The sequence below is a fragment of the Anomalospiza imberbis genome, chromosome 3, assembly GCF_031753505.1.
Source record: "Anomalospiza imberbis isolate Cuckoo-Finch-1a 21T00152 chromosome 3, ASM3175350v1, whole genome shotgun sequence".
NCBI lineage: Eukaryota > Metazoa > Chordata > Aves > Passeriformes > Viduidae > Anomalospiza > Anomalospiza imberbis.
Genome location: NC_089683.1, coordinates 43978833 through 44006206, shown reverse-complemented (window position 1 = coordinate 44006206; position 27374 = coordinate 43978833). Strand labels below are relative to the sequence as shown.

Here is a 27374-nt window from a genome sequence, read left to right as displayed (position 1 = left end):
GGGGTACTCAATTCCTGCAAATACTTCTCTCTGCGAGAACCTCTCTTGAAAAATGTGATCATCAGTTTGTGTCACTTTTCAACACATTAACCCATGAAAATGTTAGGGGTGTCTTTACTGTAGCTTGCCAGAAAAGAAAGGTTCTTTTAATAGTCAGGAGAAAAATATTCTGCAATTAAAAAAAAAAAAAACAAACAAAAAAACAGTGTAATTGCAAAATGTGGATTCATCCTTGTGCAATGGGTGAGAATTATTTTTTTCAGGCCATTCCAACAAGTTTTCTGGTCAGTTTTTCTAAATGTTTAAGAAAGTAGAAGACAACAAAGTAGTGGGGGAAAAATTAAAATATCATTAGTCAAAATCAAATTATATGGCTGTTTGGTGCTGTCCTGAATATACTTCCTGGTACTAAGAAGCTGCTGTAGATTTTAAAATACAACTTTGCAGAGCTCAACGTTATAAAATGCATTCTTTCATGTGTTTCTTTTAGATAAGTAAATAAATGTTTTTATTTCACCAGCTTTGCTAGTCCTGCTAACTAGAGACATTATGTTTTGCATAAGCTTCAGTGAAAACAGTTGAATTGTAGTGTGGGTGTTCTAGTCTTAAGTACCAAACCTTTCTCTATGGTAGGGGGAGAGTTGAACTTTCATACATAGGTTTGAACAGAATTTGCAGGTCTTGCAACTACGGACAGGGAAGAGAAATGCTTTGCTTGCAAGTGAAAAGCACCTGACAAGGCGATCCTTCAGAGACTGCAAAATGAATAATGTTGCCATGATAATTCAGAAAAAATAATCTCAGGTGTGCTGTAGGGAGTTGGAGTAGTGTGTATTCTCAATGGAGATAGGAAACTAGGTGATTCATACGGACAAAAGAGGGTTGTATAAAATTTTGTCAGCTTAATATATTTACAAGACAATATGCAAGCAAATAGCTTCAGCGTTCTTTTCCTTATTATACATTCAACACCACCCCCAATATGCTTGATTTAAACAAAATCTGTTGTGCTGAAAATGGTGTTGGCAGAGAAATACAGGTGCATTTCCAGCTCTTCACTTGAATGGGCTGTTTCTGAGGAAAAAAACTGGTTTTTCTTAGTCAGATATGTAAGTTTTGAAAAAGAGGCCATCCAATCTTTTCATTAGCTTAGAAAAAGCATAAACATTTCTGGTACAGATTCTAGAATGGTGGGAGAGTTGTGGCGAGCAGGGATAGAATTTAATTGCATTACAGCCCAGCAGAGGGCAGTCTGGTATGAAGATTTTTAAAACCTTGGCAGTGTCATAGGTACTCTGGGAAATCAGGATCTTCCCATGCTCTCCGTTTAAGTGGCATTTTCTTGCTTCTTCTCCAGACTGACTGAACATATCTCTCACAGACAGACTGTTATTCTCAAAGTTAAACAATAAGTTATGTAACAGTCTTTCACAGTTGGTAGTGTGAGAAGTCCCTATGGTACCAGCAGGAAAGTAAAAAGAACAGAAAGGAGTGGGTGAGAGGAACCCTCCCATCCCAATTCTGCCAGCAGTAAAATAAGTACAATTTTTCATGTTTTCTAACAAACACTGTGCACTGTCTCTGAATTGACAATTTTTTTTTTTTAAATTCTTGATTTTATATTTAGAGCTGTCAGTTAACATCCGTGGTTCTAAACCAGGGAGGTGATCTTACACATGAAATTCAGAGCACAGAGGAGTAAGCTGTGCCAAATGTGTTCTGGCTATAGTGGTTTCACTGCAGCAACACAAAAGCATCCACAGGGGAAGAGTGAGCAGCATGTAGGGCTGAAAACATTGCCAGTTCACTCAAGTGAGGCACGCTGCTGGGTAAAACAGGGCAGTGGGAATTTTTCTAAAGCCTTACACTGTCTTAGTCAAGGATGAATTTTGAATAGAAGACTAGTATGATGGCAGTAGGCCCAGAGAATTTTACTCATAAGAAAGAGGCAGGTAATCGTGGCTGCACATGGTACCATGGGAGCTGATAATCTCTTACGTAGCCAGGTTCCAGATGCTTTGGTGCTTTCATTGCTCAAAAGCAAGCTGAAAGCCACAGTAAAAATTGTGTGTGATGTTTGTCACCCCAAAAGGCTACTGATTTTGTTCTGTGCTAGACTTAGGGAAGAGAATGCATGTATATATGTGTGTATATATTGCTGTGATGATCTAGGTTCAAAATCCCTGTTCTCTGGCTTTGGTAGGGCTCCTTCAACCCCAAAGTTAGCAGAGGCTCAAAAGGATATGGTCAGAATAGAAGTGCATTTTATACCAGCACACTGCATTTAAAATCCAAGAATAAAAACCCAGCTGGAATAAGAGATTTGAATTAATGCCTAGAGCAAGTTTTCTAACGTGGGGAGTGAGTGGATAGAACACATCAGAATGTTGTTTGCATATAACCATATCCACGTCCTGCATAAAGTATGTTAGGCCTGTGCCTCAGAATGTAGGAAGGGGATTCTGTTGAACCTCATCCTGAAATTTTGCATTCCTGTGATCACCCATTGTTAGGGCTTCTGAAATTTGGCTGATTCTGAAACCAGTACTCTGTGAACAGAAAACAAAACCGCGCCTTTACAGCCTGAGAGTAGCAGCTTCAGGTGGCTTGGATTGTGCAGACAGTCCCAAGAGGTTGCTTTGTGAGAGGGAGTTCATGCCCCAGTCCTCAATGTCTTAAAAGACTGCAAGAACATAAAATGTGATAGGAGCTATTTCCAAGCTTGAGTGACTTTCTGGCACCATTGCAAAAATAATATCAGAACATAGCTGTATGTTCCTTTCATTAAGAAAACAGCAAACCAGTACCACACACAACAACCCCCATAAAAATCCACAAAACCCCACAACCCTTTACAAAAGAGTTTCCTATTCTAGGAAATGAAATAGTTTTGATTTTTCTAATAAATGTGAGATAATAAAAGTGGAATTTGAAAGGCTGGGAGAGTACTGTGGGGGTTCTTTGTCATCATGCAGGCAGATCTTTGCAGCACAGGCGCATGTGCACATCTGTGATGGTAGAACACTTGAGGCTGTTCAGACAATGTAATTGCTCTTTACTTGTCAAATGTTTCAGCAAATTTTACAGTAATTTTTTTTATCTCTGTAGAACCAACGTGCTTTGTGGACTTTTGTGCTTAATATCTTTCTTTGTTCATCTGATAAAAAGCTTTAAAATACTCATAAATAACAAAAGAGGTAATTTCTGCAGCAAGTGAAAGGTTTCTTGCATGTAAATTCTTCTTAGTGGAGTCATATCCATGGTCAGTGGTGTTATGCAAAAGTCTTTGTGTAGCATTTATCTAAAGGAAGTAACTACTGTCATTAATCTGTTTTATTGGGGTGACTGGATACATTCCTAAATAAGTATTTTAAAAAAAATCTATTCAGTCACTCTGGATGGTTTTAAGCTGTTACATCCATAGCATATAGTGAAAGAAAATTGTAGCAGAGTTAAAATCCAGCTTGATGCAGTGAGTTTCTGGTTCCACGCATTTCACAGTTGCATCTTTATTGCCACGCATCTTTCTTTTTCTGGAGTATCTGATCTTTCATGGCTGGATACATTACAGTTAGTAATTTGACCTTTTAGCTCTGTTGGAAAGCTTTGTTTCTGTCTGTGATTTTTTTGAACTTTGCTTTTTTTTTTTTTTTTTTTTTTTTTTTTTATGTGATTCATTTGCTGTGCTTCATTGGAAAAGCATTAGATAGCAATGACAATTGCTCAGTTTCATATGCAAAGGGCACCAGTGCATGAGGAGCGGTAGTTTGTGAAATTACTGCAGATCAGGTTGTAGATTACCACAATGTTCATGCCTGCAGTTAAAAAGAGGGTTTATCTTTTTCTCAACACAGGCATAGGATCTAATAACTGAATTTTATTTTTTTATTTTTAGTACCTTATTGTGCAGAAATAAATTATGCAGTGGTTAGTTTTTTGCCACCTTGATAATAAAAAAGGGCAAAAGTAGTAAAGGTTTTAATTTATTATCTGTAAAGGAATGATGTGTATATATAGTTGCCGTAATAGAATACAATGTACTCTAAGAGACCCTATTTGTGAACTGACTATAAAGAGTTCTTCCTTATCCTGAATCTGGCAGTGGTGACTGTCCAGGTAGCGTTCACAGAGCTTGCATTAATATTCACTGTTGGTAAGCAAATTACTTGAAGTAGAGCAGTCTAATATGTCTCATATTGATATTTTAGTTGAGCAATACATAAAGCCAGGAAGTCTAAAAACCCAACAGCTTTCTTCTGTTCGTTCTTTTTTGTTGTTGTTTGTTCAATTATGTATGAGTTTTTGGTCTGAAATCTACTGCTGCTGCTAGACAAAATTTTTCACTTTGTTTTTGCTGTGGAACCTCATAACTGCAGTTCCTTATATGGCTTGTATAATGAATTAGTTGTATTTTGTAACAAAGATGAGATTTGAGTGGTTAGAAGATAATTCTTACTAATTACGCTTCAAATAATTTTTTGGCATTTTTTTATATATTGAAGTTACAGGTAAACCGCTTCTTCTGTTAATATTTGTCTTAGCAGTGGTTACTGTTCATCAAAATAGAGAGAACAGATAACATCGAAACAAAATCATTTAGGCAGAAAAACAACCCAGAGAAAACACTCCACTATAAACCAGAACTCTACTATAAAGGAGGATTTAAAGGTTTTGATGCTTGAAAGACTAGATAAAATAGTACTTAGGAGTACACCTGTCTTAATGATACTGTTGTGTATGTTTGTATGGTGTAATGATGGTCACAACAATTTTTTAAGAAATAGCAGATCTAACAAACTCAAAATTGCCAACTGACTGAATGACAGTAGTAGAGAAACTAAAAGCTACATACCAACATCAGCTCTTTGAAATAAACCTTCCTTTACTGGTGCTGAGTTAGGGATTAGTGCTGTGTTATGCCAGTAAAATCATTGTTACACTGAAGGTTTTCAAAAGCTTCAGTTGAAAGGCTACAGGATTTCTTCTGTCCTGTTTTGACAGATACTAAATGTTGTTTTAAGAGGTGAAATAGCTTTATAGCCTGCTTACCTTTTACCAGTGGGTGTTGTTTGAAATGATAGTAAGTATTTTAATGAGAGAAGTGTGTACTGACTGGCATTCCAGAGCTTTCTCAGAAATTCTTGAGATATGTTTCCTTTTCATCTTAAATGTAGGAAATCGGGTCTGACATTGCAGCTGTCCCCCTTATGCAGAGCCATGAATGCATTCTGAGATTCGAGTGAGGTACTAGTATGAAATTTCAGTTCATAAATTTGTGAGCCAAGAGCAGGGATTGCAGCTCAGCTCATGAAGATGATGTAGCAGTGTAAGAATAATTCAAATGATAGTTGGTAAATCCTATTTCCTTTTGCCATCCAAAAAAACAGACTCTTGTCTGTTTACAGTGTAGGGTCAGTGGCATTTGGGCAGTGTTTACACATTCATCAGTGCTGCAATCTGAGCTGCATTAAGCAATCTCTACCCCTGTTATTCATGTGTCCAGCTGTTTGGTGCTGTGTGTTAGCTTGGCCATTTCTGCAAATGAACAGTGAACTGATTGAGATACTAATCTGGCAGAGGGGCTTCTTTTATTTGTTTGGGTTTTTTTTATTGTGGATTGTTTATGTATTTTTCCTTTTTCTTTCTCCTTCCCCTCCTGGATTCTTTATTTTGTTTGTTTGGGCATTTTGTTCTTCTGGATTTTTTTCTTCTTTTCTGGTTCTTTTAGGTTTAAAATATTTGTTGTTGTTGAACATGCCATTTTTTCAGTTGTATCAGTTCCCTGAACTGGTGCACTTCACAAATGGTGGATGCTTGTACTGGCATGACATGGGGAATGAACTTACATGGACACAAGCAGCTATAGCAGTAGGAAGATCTCGAGGTGGAGACTGCATCAGCTGATGTTGCTGCTCATCAAACTGTAACTCTGCAATGTAGATGTCTAAATCTGCAGTATAATACTGACCATTTTGGCATGCTGTAGTCAACCGTCTTGTCCTGTTTCTGTCAAAATCCTTAGGGTTGTAGAACTCACTGGTATAAGAATAGCTTCAGTGATAGAGACATACATAATTGGTATCACACCAGCAAGATGTTTTGGGAGTTCTTACTTCAAATTAAACATAAACTGCTATCAGCTCTTAACTAGTCCAGCTGGGACTATGGAAGGAAAAATTAGATATACTCAGATTTGCTTTCATCAGAGATTCTGAATTGCCCTTACAACAACATCAGGAATATGCACATCTCTGTTCTTTCTTTGGTAAAATTATCGGTCTTCTCTTAACTGTTTTACTCACAGAATCAAAGAATAAATTTATATGGGTTCTGACAGTGACTAAAAGAGTTTTGTGTGTCATATTCTTGAACATAACTGAAATCTGTATTTTTATATACAACTTTAAATTATTTGTTACGTTTTTTCAGTTGGTGAGGAAGTGAAGGGAACTTGGTGCTTTCACAAGTATGGACAGATGTTTAGGCAGCCTATTGCAATCATTTTCTTAATTAAAATTTACACCTGCAGTTGTTGCTTACCTAAAACCACTGAAGATGTATCTTTCAAGAAAGATGACCTAATCTTGGTTTCCATTTCTGGATATATTTGTTTCTAGGTGCAGGGTGCCCTGTTAAAGATGTCTTTGCTGCTTCATATAATGGAGTGGGTTTTTGGCTACAGTGTGACTCTTAGGTGCTCTTTTCTATTTGTCTTGTGAGCTTTTGGTTGTATGGACTTTTTTTGTGGTATAACTAGATCTTAACAAAATGCCTGTAAAAATACAATGTGGAGGCACTCATTTGGGGATTGTTTTTATTTCAAGGAGTACTTGGTTGTTGGGTTTTTTTATTAACTTTCATACACTGAGATTTGTTTCTGTTCTACTAGGTCTCTTTCTTGTGTCTTTAAAATTGTGGATCTGTTGGAATAGCAGTATAATTAGAACCTAATTGTTCTGAAATTTATTTTGCACAATTCATTCTAAAGATATTTTACGTAACAGATGTTACAAATATAAACTGAAATATATCTAAGAAGTAATTACAATATAAGAATTGTTTTGAAGCTATGTATAGTGCCAAGTGGAAAATTTCCAGAACCCAGATTCATATTTTGTGACTGGGTGTTTAAATTTCCATTAGATAAGGTCATATAAGAATGTGGACAGTAAACAGCCTTCTCTATGAGCTCTGTTAATAAACGTCAAAATTTGGTAATTTTCAAATATGCTCAAAACACCTAAGTCAGGAGAGGGAGACTCTAAGAGTTCTTGTTACTTTCTGCCTTTCCTTGTTAGACTTGCACTTTCAAAAGCTTTGTCAAGAAATGTAGTGTGTTTGCAAAGCCTGAGTAGCAAGAAGGATTAATTGATGACTTTATGTACTAGCAGCCACCATTTCAGAATTTCTGTTGTGTGAGTACATGCATGTGCAAACGCAAACCAAGAAGCTTTATCAGGTAATTTATAATGTGGTTGTAGCTTGTAATGTTCTTTTAACAGCAGCACTAGATTTTTCTGCATGTGTGAACTCAGTTTTCAAGTTGGACTTATTTTTTCCAAAGGGTGAATTATCTTTAATTTTTCTGTAACTTCTTATAGGTGTCAGATGATGGTCGATATATCTTGCTGTCTATCAGAGAAGGCTGTGATCCAGTGAACAGACTGTGGTACTGTGATCTACAGAAGGAGTCTCAGGGTATATCAGGTATGTGTTGCTTTGTAAGTTTGCTTCCTTCTAAGACAATTATGAGATTTGAAATACCTTATGCTTGAATGAAAATACAGATATATATATATATAGATATATAGATACATATATTCAAATACATGTATTGCTTAACCACCTTAATGCAGAAATTAGATAAAATAAGCACTGCTAGTATTCCATTTTCTGTTATGTATCAGTAGATGAAAAACTCCATTCTTCATTCTGTAGTTTGTTTAAAAGGTCACAAGGAAAAGTTGGTATAGTATAAGCAGTTGCACCACTGCATGTTCCATTTCATTCTGCACCACTGATACTTTTCCATATTAAAACTTTTTTTCATATTTTAAAAACTTCACATATCTCCCTGCAAGCGCTGATAGCACTTTTTTACAAAAAGTAAATATATATATTTATCTATAATACCTTATAGATAACATTTTTTCCTATGTATAATACTAGGAAATAAAAATCCTCCAGTGTTATTTGGTAGCACCATTGTTGTTACAGTGGAAATATCAACTCGTATTTCAAATGCGCCTTCATGAAGTGCTCCTTTATTGCCTTCCAGTTGGAGTAGCCTTTGGCTTTTGTGTATTAGGCTTTGTAGCCACAATGGTATGAGCTGAAAGTATGGCACTTTACACTGTATGGCTGTAGTTAATTGTTGGCATAGTTGGCTGGTTTACTGATTGGTAGTTTGGTATTTCCAGAGTATTGTATTATTGAAAGGTGTTCCTCAATATGTGTTTTGCATAGAACACAACTTAGCTTTTTTGATTCTTGCAGCTTCTCTCTTCAAAAACTTCAGAAACAGAATAAATACTGCAGTAGCTCTTTGTTGAATATTGGATCTCAAGAAACTTGTTCTCTTGTTTATTAACAGAATATTTCAGGCTAAGGAGGGGACACTACTACTGACTTGTCTACAACCAAACTTCAGCCAAGGCTGCCAGCAACTTCTACATGCACACCCAATTCTTCATTATTTATACATGCCAGGTCAGGCAGGGCACCTTTCTTTCTTTGGCTTTATGATCACCTTGGGAATTTATCATCAAGGCACTGTAGAATTCTAGATTGCTTGAGCCCTAGATTAAATTGTCCTTCCATACAGAAGGCATCAGAATGGCTAGAATTTCCAGTGTAAGGAGTATGGCCTGTGGACATGAATCTTCTTCCAGTTGTCTGAAGAAGGCATCATCTACTTCTTCCTAATTAGGAAGTCCATAGCATGTACTACATACAGTAGACTACTACTATGTGCTCTATAGCACATAGCAGTAGATACCACTACAGTAGTACCCATACTGATCTGCCTGTTAATCTTAACCTATGAGCTATTTACCATCTCCTGAACGTTCCCAAGGCAGAACTCCACAATTTCCAGCTGCTCTTTCACATAAAAGACAACTCACCTCCTCACCTTGCCAGCCTATCCTTACTAAACAACCTTTACCTATCCATGGTAGCACAGGATTCCTGTGAGCTATCCCACCATGTCTCCATTATCCCATTGAGGTCATAGTCCAGAAAGTGCACACAGACTTCTAACTCCTCCTGTTTGTTCCCATGTTGTGTGCATCAGTGTAGAGATGGTTCAGGCAGGCACCCAAGTGTGCTGAATCCTCAGTACAGTTTTGAGAGCTTTCTCCATGAGGCTGTTCTGCAGGCATTTCCTTCTTCACATGCCTATGCTTGGAGAGATTCCACTTCAGCTCTGTTTTGTGAATTGCTGTGTCTCTTTCATTCTTACCACCCAGGCCTTTGGCTTGCCTACCCCATCCACATCTTCCTTACTTGTGGAGGAATCACTTTCTCCTGTTTTTTCTGGTTTAGAGCTCTGCTTACTGGGTTGTCTAACCTGCAAGGATCCTTTTGCCTTGCTTAATCCAGTGGACAGCAGTGCAGCAATAGTACAAAATGGGGTAACCTAGAATTGCTGCCAAATCATTGATTTTCCTCTTGGATGTGTATGGATGAATGTCTCCTCTTCCTTATTTGCTTTCTGGGGAAATAAGAGATGCTTAATCCCACTTTGCTTTTGGGAGCGTTAGCTCCCAAATGTGATCAGTGGTGATGGAAAAGCAGGAGTCGCAGTGGTCTTTCCTCACAAGAATGTGTGGAAAGTCAGTTGGCCAAGCAGACGTGAGACCGTAAGCTTGTGGCATAAATTTAATCTTTTTATACCTTGAAGACTCACTCAAATGGACACCCTGGTGGATTCCTGAGATGTGGAGAATGCTTCAGAAGAAATTTTTCTCACCTTAGACTTTAGCCACTTTCAGTCAAAGTTCTCTCCCCTGTGGATTCTCAGAGATGTGAAAGTCAATGATTTGTCTTCCAACTTTGATATTCATAACATCTCTCTCCTATGTGAATTCTTGGATGACACTCTCTTTATGCTGAATCTTAATTATATTAAGTTAGAATGTCAAATGACTTTATACAAACCCATACACCACTAGGTTCCGCTGTTTCCAGTGTTCAGAGACTTGCGTCTCTTTGTTGCATGCAAGACTCTGTCTGTGTGTTGTACTCACTTCAGAGGACTTTTAAGATGCACCCTTCCTGTACATGTGTTTATTTGGATCATTATGATGTTCAGCAGGGCTTTGTAATCACTGGGAGGTTGTGGTGACCTGAGATGATGAAGTTTCAGGACCCATTTGTGGATTAGAAGGAACAGTTGTAAGCATAGCTACATTTCTAGAGAGCTCCTTAAACAACCTGTTTTTTCTTCTGATTTTTCTCAGAAGTGCTGTCTGTAGGTCATAGATCAATTCATAGTGTGTTAGACAAGTGTGCTCTCAGAGTTGAAATAAGGTCAACAGGGAAGATGGTTAAATAAATGGGGAAATGCATTGTAATGCATTGCAATATTGTAGGCAAGTAATGTTGGCTGATGGGGAAGTGTATGATTTAAAGGACCCACAGGGTGGACAAGTGGAGTTATTCTGTTTGGTTTTAAATTCATAAATCCATCTCCTTGAATGGGCTCTTGGCTGAGTTGGGTATGTAATAACAAGGCTAAATTAGTCTAAGCCATGTTCATCCAACAGCTGTTACATCGTTGACTGCTTTGAGATCCAAAGTGGATGAGATTATTAATACATTTTCTTACCTTGTGCTGTAATGAAGGACTCTGCTTGCTGCCAAATTCTGTGTTGGAGGCAAAGTGAGAACAACCTCCAGACTGTAGGTGTGATAAGATAATGGACTGAATGTACCTGTTTAGACAGTTAGCTGAGGCTCCTGCTCTCCTGTGCTCCCTCAGGATGATTCAGTCCATGTGAAATACAAGTATCTCTCTGGACAGATTTGGACCTCTTTGCTGATTGCAAAAAGGGGCTTGTAGCTCACATGCTTCTAAGATTAAAGGGAGAAAAAGAAAAGAGAAATACCTCAAAACTGAAAACAACTGGAAAAAATTAAAGCAGGAAATCTGAAAAAAGTACAAAGTTGAGGGGAGAGAGAAAATAAACTGATTAAGACACAGATGTTTGTGAAGAAGCTGTCAGAAAAAAATAACTATTTTCAGGACTATGTGAGTGAGTGTTAGTTACTTCAGAAATTGTACTGACTGGCAAAGGGGGAATGAGGGAAACTGAAAAATGAAAGAAAATGGATGATATTGTAGCTAGTCTAAGATCTAGCAGATAACACATCTGATATAGATGCTGTTTTAAGGACAGAGTGATTTTACAGTGAAGCTTCAATTTAGTAACCATAAAGAAGAAGTGAAATAACATTGGAGTGGCTCTGCTTATTTCAGTCAAAATGCTTTTGCATCTTGGAGATGCTTGCTGAAGACAGGTGCAAATAAGTCTGATTTTGCAACGGAAAGCTGAAAATGACCACTGAATTCTTAGTTACTTTTTTTTAACACTTTATTAAAGTGATACTGACTAAACAGTTTCCTGGATTGTTGAAATTAATTGACTGAGGAAAACTTCTGTTAAGAGACAGGACTATGGTTTTTTAACAAAGAGAAAAAAAGTAACAGAACTAGTAATCGAGGGAAAGGACCTAATACATGGAACGTACCTCAGAACTGAAGGAACACAACTGGTATTACAAAAAATCTTGTAGTAATTTTGTACTTAGATTGTTCTGTCTCCCTCTTCTTTTTTATCCTTCCTTCTGTAATAAACCCCTTATATCCGTGTTCCTTATATCACTTCCAGTGTTTGGACCTGTCCTTGAAAATCCCACAGAGGCTGGTTATCGAAGTGTCCTTTATACTGTTTAATTTTTATGAGATGCATCAGAATTTAAGTGCTGTTTGAGCAGCAGGTCAAGATAAACGCTCATGTGTGTATTTATGGACTAAAGCCACACTATGGTCGTAGAAGCTCCTGTGCTCAATGTACGGACTGTGTCATTCTGCAGCAGCATCCTGGCTGGCAGACCTGACTTCCCTTGTCTGGATGGAGCAAAACAAAGGTCAGGACTTCCCTCAATTGTGAAGGAATCACAATAATAAACTATTCCTGTATAGGTATTTTATAGTCTAGTTACCTGTTACTGGCTCTTCTTGTACTGGATAGCAATATTATGGTTTCTAGGTTGAGGCTCTTGGATTCAGTGAAAGCCATTTTTGTTTCTATGAAGTGGTTCATAGTTTGGATACTTTTGATAGAATATTGTACAGCTTGTTTAGGAATAGTGATTGTTTTTATAATTTTCTTATTTCACTGAGACTGAAGAAAAAGATTTTGAAAACTTCATGCAATCTGGCAATATTGCACTGGGTATATAAAGGTTGGTATGTGGCAAATTTTATATGATCAAATAAAAATTTAAGTCTTCTCTTTCATGTATAGACTTTATTGATTAGTTTTTCATTATTTTAATTTTTGGAGACTTGTTTGATTTAGCCGAACTAGTCTACTTCTGTACACAGCTGGACATATGAAATTATATACTCATTAACTATTTCATGTCTGCTGTCAACAAATTTCTCATACTTCTGAATTTATTTGTATTGTAAGATCGTAGTTTAGAAAGAGTAAATGCACTGTACTTAAGGGTTGTTAGAATTAAGGTTGGCTAGCTGATTTGTGGGCTTTGTTTCTAATTTACTGTAGGTTAGAAAGGTGGCACAATTTTTTAAAAATACTTCTGCCTATATGTTAGGAGACCTTATTGCTCAGAATAAAGTTCATTTTGTCTGTCTGAGAGACAAAAAAAGGCCTTTTCCCTCAAAGAGCACCGTAGCTGGTAGAATTATTTTGCTTAAATTTGCAGGGTAGAGTGGGGAAGCAGATTGAAAAGGGGGATATCCATCTTGGGAAAAGAAAGAAGAAACAGGAGTGCAAAATTAAACAGTTTGTTTAATGTGTGGAAATAAAAAATGCTTAATAAATATCTTCCTGGTAGAACTTGGAAGATGGCTGTGAATTCAGGGATGAGTCAGCTACTGTGGGAATCATCAAGCAACACAATATAGCCCATAACAAGCTTACAGAAGCTCAGATATTTCTTTCCCCAGTAGGTGAAAGGAATGTGTGATCTTCAGTTTTTACTGTTACTTATATATAGCATGTTTTTATAGCAAGACAATATTTACTTTTTAAATTTCAAATTAAATTCAACAGTTTGTGGCTGTTTCGAAAAGATTAATCCAACCAGATAAGCTCATTCAGTCAAAAAAACAAAGCTGTAAAACCCTTTTTGCCTTCTTAAATTGTGAACTTCTTCCATATTTATGCTCAATTATGTGCCTGTCCCATTTTTGCTGTCTGTCTAGACAATACAAATAAAAAAGTAAATTTGCACCTTTTCAATCCAAGAAACTGAAAGGGAAGATCCAGATTGTTCCACAAAAATCATCAAGAAATGGAACAGAATGATTTTGCTAACAATCTAAAGTAAATTGCTTTGAAGAAGAGGAAACTTCTGGTTTAGCTTTCTCATAAGTTCTATTTTTATGAAATATGGCTTGTCCAATATTTGCCACTTAATTTTTGCTTTAGTAATCTTGAGTTAATTAATTTCATTACCTTCCTGCACAGCATGAGTTATTGCTTCCTTTTGCATATACAGCCATTAAATAATAAGTGAGGTGATAATGATGTCATCAGTGACTTTCTGGAAGAGAGAACATTATATTAGTTCTGTTGTACTGAAGGAGTTGTGTCCTATGCATTCATTGATTGTTCATGTATTTCTCAGGCTGTGAGTCAGTGGATGTTAAGTTGTCCTATGTTGAGTGGAAAATCATCTTAGTCTCTGAATGGAGATCACATCTAATAAATGAGAGTAGACTATTTCTAAATGTTCAGGAGACTTAAAAGGATTTAACTTGTCTATTTCTGCGTCTGAAAATTAAGGTGTGTCAATAGATCTTCCCCCTTTACTATATGTCATGATGTTTTTGTCAACAGCTATAGATTAATTGAATTTGCTGTGCAGTCTCCTGTGACATTCCTTGTCAGATTGTTTTCCTCAGAAGATAATCTACACAGCAGTGTTTCTGTTTCTTTCAATGAACAGTACAGGGAGCATCTGAGCATCTTTTCTGCCTTACAGATTAGCTAAAATGTTCTTCATGCTTTCCTTCCCCCCTTCACAGGGTTTCTACTGTATACAGACTGAGTCATATTCCTCTTCAAATGTTTAGGTTGTTTGCTAGGTTTTTAAGCAGGCCATTGTGAGCTACTTGTGCCAAGAATGCTCCTTTTTATAATAGAAAATCACTGTGGTAAGTATCCTATGACAAATAGCTTCATTTTAATGGGGATTTTAAATTAGTCTGAAAAGATGAGAGATTTGGGGAGATATTGTTTCCCTTACTCCCCTACTACCACAGGCGTTTTGTGAATCCCATCCGATTAACCCAGTTCACAGCATAATTTTTGTGACAAAACTCTTTGTGTTAGAAATGACCAGGTTTACCAATTGGAACTTTGTTTACAACTAACTTAACCAAACACACTTTAAAAAATATTTTTATCTCATATCAGTGTTTTACAAATACTCTATTTCTCAAGACCTGAGGTCATAATTCACAGTATTGTGGCAAGACAGTGCTGTGAGAAGACCCCCTGTAATAAGACAGCTCTTTACACTTTTGGGGTAACTCCCTTGCTCTACTGGTTCAAGTAACTGTGGATTTGGGAGCTCTTCCCTTTGTGCTTGCTACTCTAGCTCCTTGTGGGGTGAGGTTTAGAAAGGTCAGGGACAAAATTATGGGATTCTTGTCCAGATTTGACTACTCTGTCAGCCAGCTGATAAGGTTTACTTTTGCCTTATGAATCAGTAGCAGGAGTGCAGTGCCTGTTGGGTCAGGAAGGACGGCACTGTGGGTTCATGACCAGAAGGTTATTCCCTCATTCAGTACTCCAGATTTCCGTACTTATCTTGTGAAGCTGCTCATAGGCTTTTTAACTCTTGGCTCCTCTAACAAGCATTTAAAAGTGATCTAATGCTAAGTATTTCTTAAAAAAACACATATTTACCCAGTAGCTGAGCACTGTAAGGCACAATTTTCAGTAGGTATTTTATCAATCTTGACAAGACAGACAGCGCTCAGGTTTGCTTGTTTGTTGAACCAGTCAAACAAGAAAACTTCTCATGAATCACTTTGCTTAACTGTTCTCCGTATACCTGAAAATGCCTCATAGTAGCCAAACAGCTGGATACACAGTAATCAAGCAATTATTTATTAGTAAACCTTGTTGTACACTTTACCAAAAATACCCAAAAACCTAACCAACCAAAAAAACCCTAAACCCCAACCAAACCACAAAAACAGTGGTGTTTTTTTATGTAGCATGTCTCTTCATGCTTCTGTGCCTGGTAATAATTTTGTCTTTCCCTTTTCTTGAAAAGTGAGATTGTTTCTTTTTTATTAGATTGTCAGCCTTTACTGTTTACTCTTTTGAATTTGGTGATTTGGTGCTGTGAAGAAGGAATTTAGCACCAATCTGTTGTGCAGCAAGAAATAAATGAAAGCTGTTTAATCACCCTTGGCTATGAACATAGACCAGCAGGACATTGCCTATTGGTCTTGTTGAAGTTGTCCTTAGTATTGACCTTTTTCTTTATTTTGTATTGTGGTAGCAGCTGGGAAGGCTAATGAAGAAGTCAGGATTCTCTTGTGAACACTGTAGAACTGTTTAATGATTGAGATCAGAACTGACTCAGAGCTCTGGGCAGAGCCCCACTTTACTCTTCCTGGGGGACCTGAAGCATGAGAGCAGAGGGGAAAAAAAGGGATATAAACCAGCATGGGGTAGAGAAGAGGTGGCTCTTCCTGTAACCTTTGTGTGTGTAGAAACATAGCCTTATGAAAAGCTGCAGTGATTTCTGGAATGCAAAAAGCTTAGAGGGTTGGCTAATTGGAAAGCGCAGTTGAGTTGTTGGATTGGAAAGGAAGCTAAATGCAGATTTGTTTTAAATAGGAGGTACAGGGGCTTTTTAGGGAGAGAACAGTGATAGGGGCTCTTATGCTTGGGTACTGGGCTGCTTGAAGGTTGGTGGTTTGTGTCTGGTGGGAACAGTGTGAGGTGGTGGAAGGACACATGTAGGGGAATAGGAGCTGGTGAAAAATACTTGAGAGCCACTGTCTTTAAAACGTGATAAAAATGGAGCAAACACAGAAGTTCACAGCTTGCTGGTTGCTTAGTCATTGTCAGCTGGAATTGCTTTGTATTAGACTGGCAGGGAAAGGTTGCAAGAAAGAATTTAAGAGCAAGGCTATGAGTCAGATTTTTTTGGTGTTGTTTCTTTGTTTAGAATGTTGTTCTTTTTTTTCCCCATACTAAAAAAGCATGTATGTGACTTGAGGGCAGGTGGAAAAAGGTAATGTTTATCCACATCAGTGTTGAAAATAGGTTTGTTTGGCCTTTTGTGTTTTAGTTTAGTCTTGCAATTTAGCAGGCTCTCTTAATAAATAAATAAGCAATGAACAGTGCTATATACAGTAACATTAAAGGGATGAGTCAGTATGTGTAATGTAGACTGAAACAGTAGATCAAAAACTTTGTAATGAAAATGAACAAGAGACAGTGAGGCGACAGTAGACATCAGCTATAAAGTGGAATGTGATGAGAGGGAGAATACTCTTCCATGTTTTAAAAAATTTTTCTATGATTGAAGTAACTTAAAAAAGTTTCAAAAATTAATATCAAAACAAGGCTGTTGTATCCTAACAAATGGGGAGAAAAAAATTAGTTATCTTGAAAAATATGTGGAAGGATCCACAATAGAGTGTTCAAGAAAAATATTTCATATCCCTTAAATGTCAGTTTCAAAGTTTTGCTTTCACTGTATTTTTTTATTTATTATACATAAATTTATACTTCATATACATTCATTTTTGGAGGCAAATTATTAGCAATAAAATTAAATAAAATTAGTGACAAAAAAGCACTATGGGCTGTCACCTATTTGAATTTCTGTGAGACCTTTGACGTGATCCCCTACCATATCCATCTCTCTAAACTGGAGAGATATGAATTTGATGGGTGGATGAGGTTTTGGTGGATGATCACATTCCAGGGGTAGTGGTCAGCAGCTCAGGGTCCCAGTGGACAGGGGTGATGAGTGTCTGTGGTGTAATGTGACCATACATACTCAGGGGTCCCGTACTGGGAGCGGTGCTAAATAGCCAGTGGGATCGAGTGCACCTTCAGCAAGTCTGCAGATATCAGCAAGCTGAGTGGTGCTTCACACCTGAATGACGGGATACCATATAGATGGACCTGGACAAGCTCAAGGAATGGACCCATGGGAACCTCATAAAGTTCCACCAGGTCAAGTGCAAGGTGCTGCACCTGTGTTGGGGTAACCCCCTTTTTCAATGCAAGCTGCAGGATGAAGGGATTGACAGCAGCCCTGCTGGGTCTGAGAAGGACTTTGTATTGGTGGATACGAGGCTGGACATGACCCGGCAATGTGCACTCACAGCCCAGATAGCCAATTGTATCCTAGGCTACATCCAAAGCAGCATGGGCAGCAGGATGAGGGAGGGGATTCTGTGCCTCTGCCATGCTCTCATGAGACCTCATCTGGAACACTGCATCCAGCTCTGGGGACCCCAGCACAGAGAGGACATTGACCTGTTTGAGCAGGCCTAGAGGAGGACCATGATGAAGTTCAGAAGACTGGAGCACATCTCCTGTGGGGAAAGGCTGAAAGAGCTGTGGTTGTTCAGCCTGGAGAAGAGAAGGCTTCAGGGAGACCTTGCTGCTGCCTCACAACTTCAAGGGAGTCTGTAAGAAGGGTGGGAAACAAACTTTTAGCAGGGCTTGTTCCCATATGAAAAACAGTAATGGCTTTAAACTAAAAAAAGGGTATGTTTAAATTAGACAGGGGAAGAAGATTTTTACAATAAATGTGTTAAAACATTTGAACAGGTTGCCACATCACAGAGAGGTGATGGATGCCCTATTCCTGAAAACATTTAAATTCAGGTGGGATGGGGGTTTGAGCAACTGGATCAAGTTGAAGATGTCTCTGCTCATTGCAAGGGGATTGGCCTAAATGACTTTTAAAGGTCCTTTCAAATGCAAGCTATTCTATGAAATTAAATAGCTTGCTGTTAATTTGAGCAAGGACACCTCCATGCTGCTGCTCTCTGACTGGACATTACATTTATAAATCACAGAATCATAGAATGTTGAGGGGTTGGCATGGACCTTAAAGATCATCCAGTCCCAACCCTACCTGCCCTGGACAGGGGCACCTCCCTTTAGACCAGGTTACTCGACGCCTTATTCAGGATGGCTTTGAACACCACCAGGGTAAATAGTATTCCTAATGAAGTTATTTTTTAGATGAGGTATTTGTGCTTTCATCGTTTTATATTAGAGAAAGTATAGTGTGAGGGAGAGAGATTAGCTTTGATGCCTGCTTTTCTGTTGCTGTGTTCTGCTCTCTGAGGGCATGAGCTATAACGCTCTCAAAATGAATCATATATATTCTCTTCTCCTGTCTTTTGAGTGATTATTCCAGTGGAAGTAAAATTGGAGCCTTGAAACTGATTGAGAAATGTCTTTTCATAAAAGTGCTTGATTTTTGTCCTGTGGATTAATCTTTGAAAATATCTTGACACATCTGAACTTTTTAACTCAAAGGGATGAAGATTGCTTCCTTCCATTTATTTGTGTTTTAGATGGCAAATACATTAACTTTCCATGATCATTGAGTAGCTGTTATCCATCATCTGCAAAATGAGTCGTATCCTCTCAATACAAATACAGAAGTTGCATTCATTTTAAGAGCATCTTAATATCTCCTTTACAGGATTTCCGCCCTCAGATGTTTATAAATGAAGTCAGGTCCCAAGATACAGAGAGATCTTGCTTTTAAAGACAGTCCAAATAGGTTGAAAATCTCTTTTGCCTTTGGAGATCAGAGTGAGACAATTAAATATTTGTGGCTTTGAAGAAAAAAGAAGGAAAAAACTCTGAGTTCTTTTCCCTAGCTGCCTCGCTCAGAGCAGGGGCTTGAGAGCAAGCTGAATATTACATGATTCAAGAAGAAATTAGATTCTGATGTGGAAGTAGATGTCTGAGTGAAGGACTCTGCCATTCAGTTCCCAGAATATGTTATGAACATGCCACAGGGGCCCTGAAACAGTCTCTTCCAGTCTGATGTATGCTGTGTACCATGAGATTCTGTCTTCTATTGAATGTAAAACCTAGTGTGGATTAGTACTGTGCAACACCATAAGAGGTTGCCCAGAGAGGTTGTGGGTGCCCCATCCCTGGAGGTATTCAAATCTGGCTTGGACAGGGCTTTGAGCACCTGGTCTAGTGAAATGACCCTATCCCCATGGCAGGGTGGTTGGAACTAGATGGCTTTTAAGCTCCCTTCCAACCCAAATCATTCTGTGATTCTATGAAAATACAGGAGTTAAAAAATCATTATCTTTCTGTAGGTAGAAGTTTATTTACTTAATGTGTGTACTGTAATAAAATGTGGCGTCATTCTTTGGGTTAGAAAACCTGTCCTGTTGTTACGACCCAAGCCTCCTGGTTCATTTCCTGAGCTTTCTCAGCACTGCCCCATTTGTGGAAAAGCTGTCTTGCAAAAAATGACAAGACAGAATGGAATTTATGGAGACGAGCATTTATATCTTCACCTGGTAATTTTGACTGTTAGAGCACATGAAAAACACCAAATGCAAGTGTTTGCCTTTTGAAAACTTTTTTTCCCCTGTGTCACATAATCCTACAATTAAACCCTGTCTCTCCAGTACACAGGTTATTTGCCATTAATTGATTGTTTGGCCTTTCCATGAAACATGAAATATGGAAATATCAAGAACATTTAGTGAAGTGATTAACAGTGACTCTCAGCCGCTCTATCCTTTCTGTCTAAAGAGGGTTGGTAACAAGACCTTGTCATAATTCATGCTCTTACCAATTTGTTCAAATTAGCTTTTCCTTCTCCTGTAGTTGTCATTCACAGACCTGCTTCATCACCCAGAGCTCTCAGCAGACTGTGGAATATTCTACTATGTTCAGAGGCCAGTAGAAGATTGAGGGCATATTTTGTGATGCTTACTGAAACAATTTCTCTTTTGATCGTCTATGGATCCAAAAACTTTGTTTAAAAATTCTGTCTGTACACTGAATATTGCTTTATTCTTTTGCAGAAGCCTAGCTCTGCAGGATTATGAATTTCTGTTGTGTAGTATGGCTTTATTGTCCACTGAATTCTACCTGCAGTTCCTATTGTAATGCAGTTATGTGATGATGAACAACTGATTGGTATAAAACATATAGGCAAAACCATTTGTATCTTTTCAGTGATGTATTTTAATAGAAGGACTGGCAGGGGAAAGGATTAGGGTATAGCAGCAGCATACAGGAAACTGTCATGCTTTTTCTCTATATAATAAATCTGTCTCATTGTGTGCTTATGTGGATTAAATGGAAGTCTTCAGCATTTCAGGTGTTAAGAGTAGCCTTAGACTATCCAAATGCCACTTCTCAGTGATTCTTCACAAAGACACATGTTCTCAGGGCTGCTGGTTAAACCTGTAAATGCCTTATCAAGATCCAGTTCTTCAACTCTTTTTTCTCCTTTTTATGAAGAATGGACTCAATGTCTATCCTTCACCTTGTTTTTCAAGTACTTATTGAGGTCATAACTTACAGACATACTGTTCTTTTTGTTGCTGAGAGGCAAGGTCAGAGAGTGCTTGATATGGAGGCAGTGCCATGCTAGTGAACTGTATGGGCCTGTCCCTTCTTTGTGTTTCCACAGGCATGACCTGGGGAGAAATGGTGTCTGTCCCCATCACTTTTCAGCCGTGTAAGTGCCCAGTGAACTGCCTGTGTTTGTCACTAGGTTGTTATTTCTAGCCCAACAGAGAAGGCTAAGCAGGAGGATCTGAAGCAATGCTAGAATATCCCTTTCAGTCACAGCCACAACCAGGTCACCTGCAACCAAGCAAAAAGAAGCATCCTCTTATGGCTGATAGCCGTGTCATTGCAAAGGATTTGTTCCTCTCACTGGAGAACTGCAGCACATCCTCTGTGCAGCAATGATGTGTCTGATGTAAGGGCTGCCTGTAGTTGCCTCGTTCCTGCCTCTGATCCTGGATTAGATGTTCTCATATTTAACTGCTTCAGTAAGACAGTGGTTTAGAGGTAATTCATCTGCAATATTTGTCTTCTAAGGACTGCATAAAAGCCACTTTAATAAGATGAATGCTCTTGTTTTTGTATAATAACAACTAAGTGTACCCCTGCAGAACACCAACCCTCTCACTTTTTTACTAGCTGCTCATTTGGGAGTGGATGAATGAGTTGCAAGGAAGCAATGTAAATCCCTAGTGCCACATTATTGTCCTTTTTCTTCATGGAATCCAAGTTCTGTTGCACTCATGGAGATTACAGCTATTGTGCACATTTGCCAGTAAAAAAGTGTGTTTTTTCAACAGTCTGGCAATTTCTTTTTATGAAGTCTTGTACTTCAGTATGATGGTTTCATTCTGTCAGATACCAGTATTGTTATGGTGTTACTCTGCAGTTAAAGTTTTTATTTACTAAAATGCCATGTGACTTGGGGTCTTGAAATGGTTTCATGTTGTTTATTAGGGTTTGCTGTAGAATGGATTTGCTTTGTTTTCACTGGGCATCAGAGCAGGTTTTATCTGTGGAACTCACAGCAATTGGAGTGACTTAGCAGGATTTTTCTTCAACATGAAATCTCTTGGGCAAAACTTTGAATCTCAGGAAAAATCAAGTTTCAGGGGCAGTGTATTCACTCAGGATACTAAATTGACTGGATTGTGTGGAAAGTTCTTACTACAGCAGTACACAAAGTGGAATTTAATCACTCTGCATGAAGAGACAGGGAGCTTTTCTTTTCTTCTTCAAAATGGCAATTAAGAGATACAAACTTTATGAATGTACCAGGCCTGACTATACTCTGTTATTACATCTAATGGGTTTAAAATGACCTTAGTCATCTTACTGCTTCCTCAATTATTCTTTTCTTTTTTTAAATTTACAGTAATTACAGCTTGGCTATGATCTACTTGCATTATTTTGCTCAGTTTTTAATATTATAAAATAAGCTGAAATGCTTTTTTATTGATACAAACATTGCATTATAGAATTTCACAAACAGATTTATGAACAGTTTATTTGTTTATACTTAAAAGCAAAGACCCAACTTGTAGCTTTAGGAAAGGGGCAGACAGTGCACTAAATGTTATTTTAAGATATAAGAGCTTTAGTTTCACATATCAATAAGGATTCTGCTTTTTTGGCATAGCTTATTTATGATGCTTGCAATAGTAAGTTTGGATGATACATATAACAAGTATATCACATATCTTATCTAGCCTTGCTACTTTTTCTTTCTACTAGCCTCTCAACCTATTGTAAAACAGGAAAATGTGAATAAAAGGCAGTGGAGTCTTAAAATTCCATCTTCAGGTTGAGTCAATACTACCCACTCTTTACCACAGTCTGAAACTGAGGCAATTCATTTTTTGAGAGAAGTCCGCTTCTTTTACTGAGTGTGATATTCTAGGAGATTGATAGGCAAAATGCAGTTTCTTTCTTCAGAAACCCAGACGTTTTTGCTTGTCGCTGTTGAGTAAGAAATGACACAGACTCACCAGAAGGCTGGTTTGCACAGCATTGCGCTTTACTTCAAAATTCTCTCTTTTATACAATGTTCCGATACAGACAGACCAGGTTGGTCAATTAATCAATACATTTCACCTGATTGGCTAATTAATAAAACACCTTTCTTATAAACAATCTTTGAGAAAAACAGGAAAACAGAGAGTAGGAAAACAACACCCACAGGTTGTTTATAATAACAAGCTATCATTGTTTATCTTCAACTCCCTAATGTCTCACAAACTGATTCTGGGAAAACTTATCTAGTTTTCTGGCTCTCTGACCAGGCTGTCACATCAACATTTGCTTACTGTAGTTGTCCTTTGCTGGTGACAAATTTCTGCAGAACAGCATTTCAGGAATGTTGTTTCTGAGTTGAAAGAGAAATTTCTCATTGAAGTTTATTGTACTCATTCCAATACCATCATTTCTGTTCTGTGGGAAGTTCTGGGCTTTTAAGGAGGATGGAAAACTTTCCATTCAAAGTAAAATTTTTTGCAGGAACTAAAATTTGCAAACATTTCTTTATAATTAAATAGTAGTTTTAGAAAAGCTGTTAAAAATAAAATTGCACTTGAAAGCTTTGTGCAGTCTTTCCATTCAGCTGCATCCTTTCATTCTAAGTCTTTAGAAGGGGGCGCTTATGAGCTCCCTTGACAAGAGCCTGATGAGCTTGGTGGCGTTGGCTTCACAGCAGCCCCTGTGGTAGGAGCATTGCTGTGGCAAGCATCTGAGCTCTCCAGAAGCCCCTTAGGAAAGCTGGTGAAACATGAGCCATAATTCTGGCACTATTTTGCTAGAAATTCCCCCAAACCAATCATCTTAACATGTCTGTGAACTGGCATTTTTCCATTGCAGCCTATTGATCTGGAGCAGTCTTTGGAAGTTCTTAATACCTGGTACACATTCTGGCCTTTCCATAACTGTACTGGTCACCAGCATTGTTCAACAAAGAGCCTACAGCAACTGTCAGAAAGGCCTTGCCCCCAGGCGTTGAAAGGTTTTGTTTGAGGAATTGACATTCTGTTTGATCTTGCAGGAATTCTTCAATGGGTGAAGCTGATAGATAACTTTGAGGCTGAGTACGAGTATGTCACCAATGAAGGAACAGTGTTCACTTTCAAGACAAACCGCCATTCTCCAAATTATCGGTTAATCAACATTGACTTCAGTGATCCAGAGGAATCCAAATGGAAAGTTCTCGTCCCTGAACATGAGAAAGATGTTCTAGGTAAGAGTACCATTTCAGGTTAAAGACATTAGGTTCTGCTTTTTCCAAATTAATTCAGTAATTAGTCTGTTGAATTATCTTTTACAGACCTTCTTGCTTTTTTCCTGGGTTTAAACTTTGTTTAGGATTTGCAATTAAAAGACTTGCTGAGATACAAGTGATTCAGAATATCTCTTTCTCTCTCTGACATCCTGTGTGGCCCTAGTAAAGTTGCTTCATCTGTCCTTGTTTCAATTCTGAGTTTGTAGGAAATGAGGGGAAAGTATTTTCCTGCTTCATGTCAGTGAAATAAATGTTTACTAGACAGTCAGGGATTACAACAAGAGGGACTTTGTAAGCAGAAAGAAGGGAAAGGGCAAATCTGGCAGTACTGCAGCATGCTTTGACCAGAATTGGTCAGAATTTGAGACAAGATTTCTTTTGTTCCTAGAATAAGAGGATTGAACAGTACTTGAAAAAAAAAAAGCCTCAGGAAAGTGTAAGGGCATGGAATTCTTAAAGTATAGAAGCATGTTCAAAACATAAATATTTGGTTTTTATATAATTAAAATAAAGGTGTATTTTTTAATCCCATCATTTTGCAGAAAGTTCTATGAAAGCTTAGAATTAGTTTCAGATAATACAGAAGACCCTCTTCTGAGCTGTTTTTTGACAGATGCTTAGTGTTGTTTGCTCTCCATGCAGTACGGGGTACAATTATGTACAAGGTACTAATTATCTGACTAGTATAATTAGTTATTCAAAAATACTCTGAATTTTTTATTAATCAATTTTTATACAAATTCCTTCCTACTTTCCCAGCAGTGAAGAGCTGCTTTGTAGAATGAGTAGAATTCTCTTTGTGCATCTGATTTCATATGTGCATATACAGTAACTTCTCTCTTTCCTCACTAAGACAAACCTATTTTAGTACTATTTCAAAGTCATCTTAAGGCTTTTGTCACTTAAAAAAAAATCTTTATTTTTGTCTGCAGTTCACAATGTGCCCTGTGTGATTTCTGCCACAGCCTAGGTGTCCCCCGTGTGACATAAATGTTGATTCTAAACTTATCCAGAATTGTAGTGATGTTGCAAATGACTGGGATCTAGAATATTGAGAGAATTTTAGTGAATGGAAATGTAGCAAATTAGAGCTTGGTGAGGCACAAATCTTTTCTTAAGATTGGGAACTATTTTAATTGGGAGCAACCTGCATCTTAAATGAAATATGTTTCGAGTCCTAAGCAGAGAATTAGTAATACATGTAAGTGAAAAATTGCTTCCAACTCTTAATTTTGGTAATGTGCAAATACACAGGCAATGTTAAGCTATGCTTAAGTTATGAGGGACAGCAGTTTATAAAGTGGGACCAAATTGAAAAATTGACTTGGACGTGGTGAGTGTATAAACAGAATGGGACAGAAACCTGTGACTGACATGAAATGTGGTTATCATGTGTGGATTTACATGGAAAGTGGTCTAGGCAGCCAAAGGAGCTTTGACCAGTGGCTCTGTAAGCACTGATTATCTATTCCTTCCCAGTAAGATAAATGCCAGGTCTGCTCTTCCCTACACTGTGGTATTTAGCTCAACTCCATTTTCGTTTAATTCCAAAGGCAAAGTCGTGATGAGTTCATGTTCGTGCACAAACAAAAAAGAATTAATGCATGCAACATTCATTTAATGGCTTATACATGACAGCCTTGACAGTACCGACTTAACAAGAACTGCACTAAAAAACTGAAAGCTGAGATGAATGGGTTTGCTGAGGACATTGGCCTTTAGACTGTAAACCCAACAGACATTCAGCTCTTAAACACTTGAAAGCAAACATAATCTGTCATATAAAACCATCAGGGTGACTTTGAGGAATATGTTGTGTGTCATTAATCTTTTACTGTAGCTGAATGTGAAGCCAGAACAGAATCATATGTCTCCTTCCCTCTATAGCTTTTTGGAGTCGTATGTAAAGAAATTGGATTGAACAAATGAAAGAGTCCCCATTAGAAGATGAGTTTTAAGTAGATCTTAATAAATCTGTAGTAGATCTTACAGAAAAGTAAATTTAAATTCATCAGTTGCTTCTTTATTACAGATACTTGCAGATTAGTGTTGTATCCTTTGCACCAAGACATGAGTTTTATCATGTTCAGGAAGTTGTAGTCCTGAATAAATAAAAAACTTCACTCCTTCACTTGATGTAGCCAGCAAGCAAGCCAGTCTCCATATCAGGCTCTTTTAAACATTACAAGCTTTGTTAAGGAAGACATAGTTATAGTGATGACAGTTAATAATTCATTCTTGAAAACCTTGGAGTCAAGTGAATTTGATTTGGGTGATAAAGAGATGACAGTGTAATGAAGCTGCTTCTGCAAAAGCTAAGACAGCAGTGATTCAGAGGGTAAATGGGTATTACTGCCTTTTACTTACGTGTGGGAGTGACTTTAACAAGATGTAATTTAGCTGTATTAGGATTTCTTCACAAGCATTATAGTTAGTGGTACCCTAGGTCGCAAATGTGTTTCACTGGGATGTGTGGATCCTACTCTGGTATGACCTACCTGGAAGACTTAGCCTGTTCATTTCTGTGTCGTAACTTAGATTCAATTTCATAAAAGCTGCAGTTACAGAAATAGATTTGTTTACAAATAATAATCAGGATTTAGAATTAAGAATCTCTACCAGTGTCCATCACTGGCATAAAGAAATGTTCCACAAAGTATCATTGTATTCTTAGAAAGATGCTGCAGCTAATACAATCTAATCAAGAAATAAACACACATGCCTACATGATGGGATGAATGTCACTTGGTTTCCTCAACCTATTCTTTAAGATAGACTTATCTATTGGCTTTGACCCTTTCTTTTTCAAGAACTGTTTATAAGTGAGATAATTTGAGAAATAAAGGGAAAAATCAAGCATATCCCTGCAGTGAGGCTGTACATGCACTTCATTTTACAACTGTCAGCAGGGATTTTACACAGAGATGAGGTAAATTTAGATCTCTACTCTGTGAGCTGAGGGGAAGAAATAAATGACAGCTATTTTAAAAGGAAATTGAAGAGGACGCCTCAGAGCATATTGTAGTGTGATGAGACTAATTTCCTACCCTTTGGAGTTTGTTTATAAAGTGTTAGTTTTAATTTTCAGGGAGTCTGAAGTAAAACCACAGGGGATATTCACATCTAACATTGAACTTGTACTTTAAATGACCACATAGCTGCAAGAAGTGTGCTGAATTGAAAGGCAGCTATGACACCATAAATGCGGACTGACCATAACAGACCTGCAACCCTAGTTCTAAGGCACAGGATAAGCCTGCTGGGTTTAGAAGGTGAAATTATTTATTTTGAGAACT

At 37.7% G+C, this 27374-nt stretch overlaps 1 protein-coding gene across 1 annotated transcript in view; it reads left to right on the top strand.

The window, feature by feature from the left end:
• The window catches only part of PREP (prolyl endopeptidase), an 84667-nt gene that overhangs the window by 13286 nt on the left and 44007 nt on the right, over window positions 1–27374 (top strand). The window contains exons 7-8 of the mRNA XM_068184168.1: window positions 7602–7707; window positions 23845–24036. Coding sequence (XP_068040269.1) covers window positions 7602–7707; window positions 23845–24036 — 298 coding nt within the window. The remainder of the gene's footprint in view (window positions 1–7601; window positions 7708–23844; window positions 24037–27374) is intronic.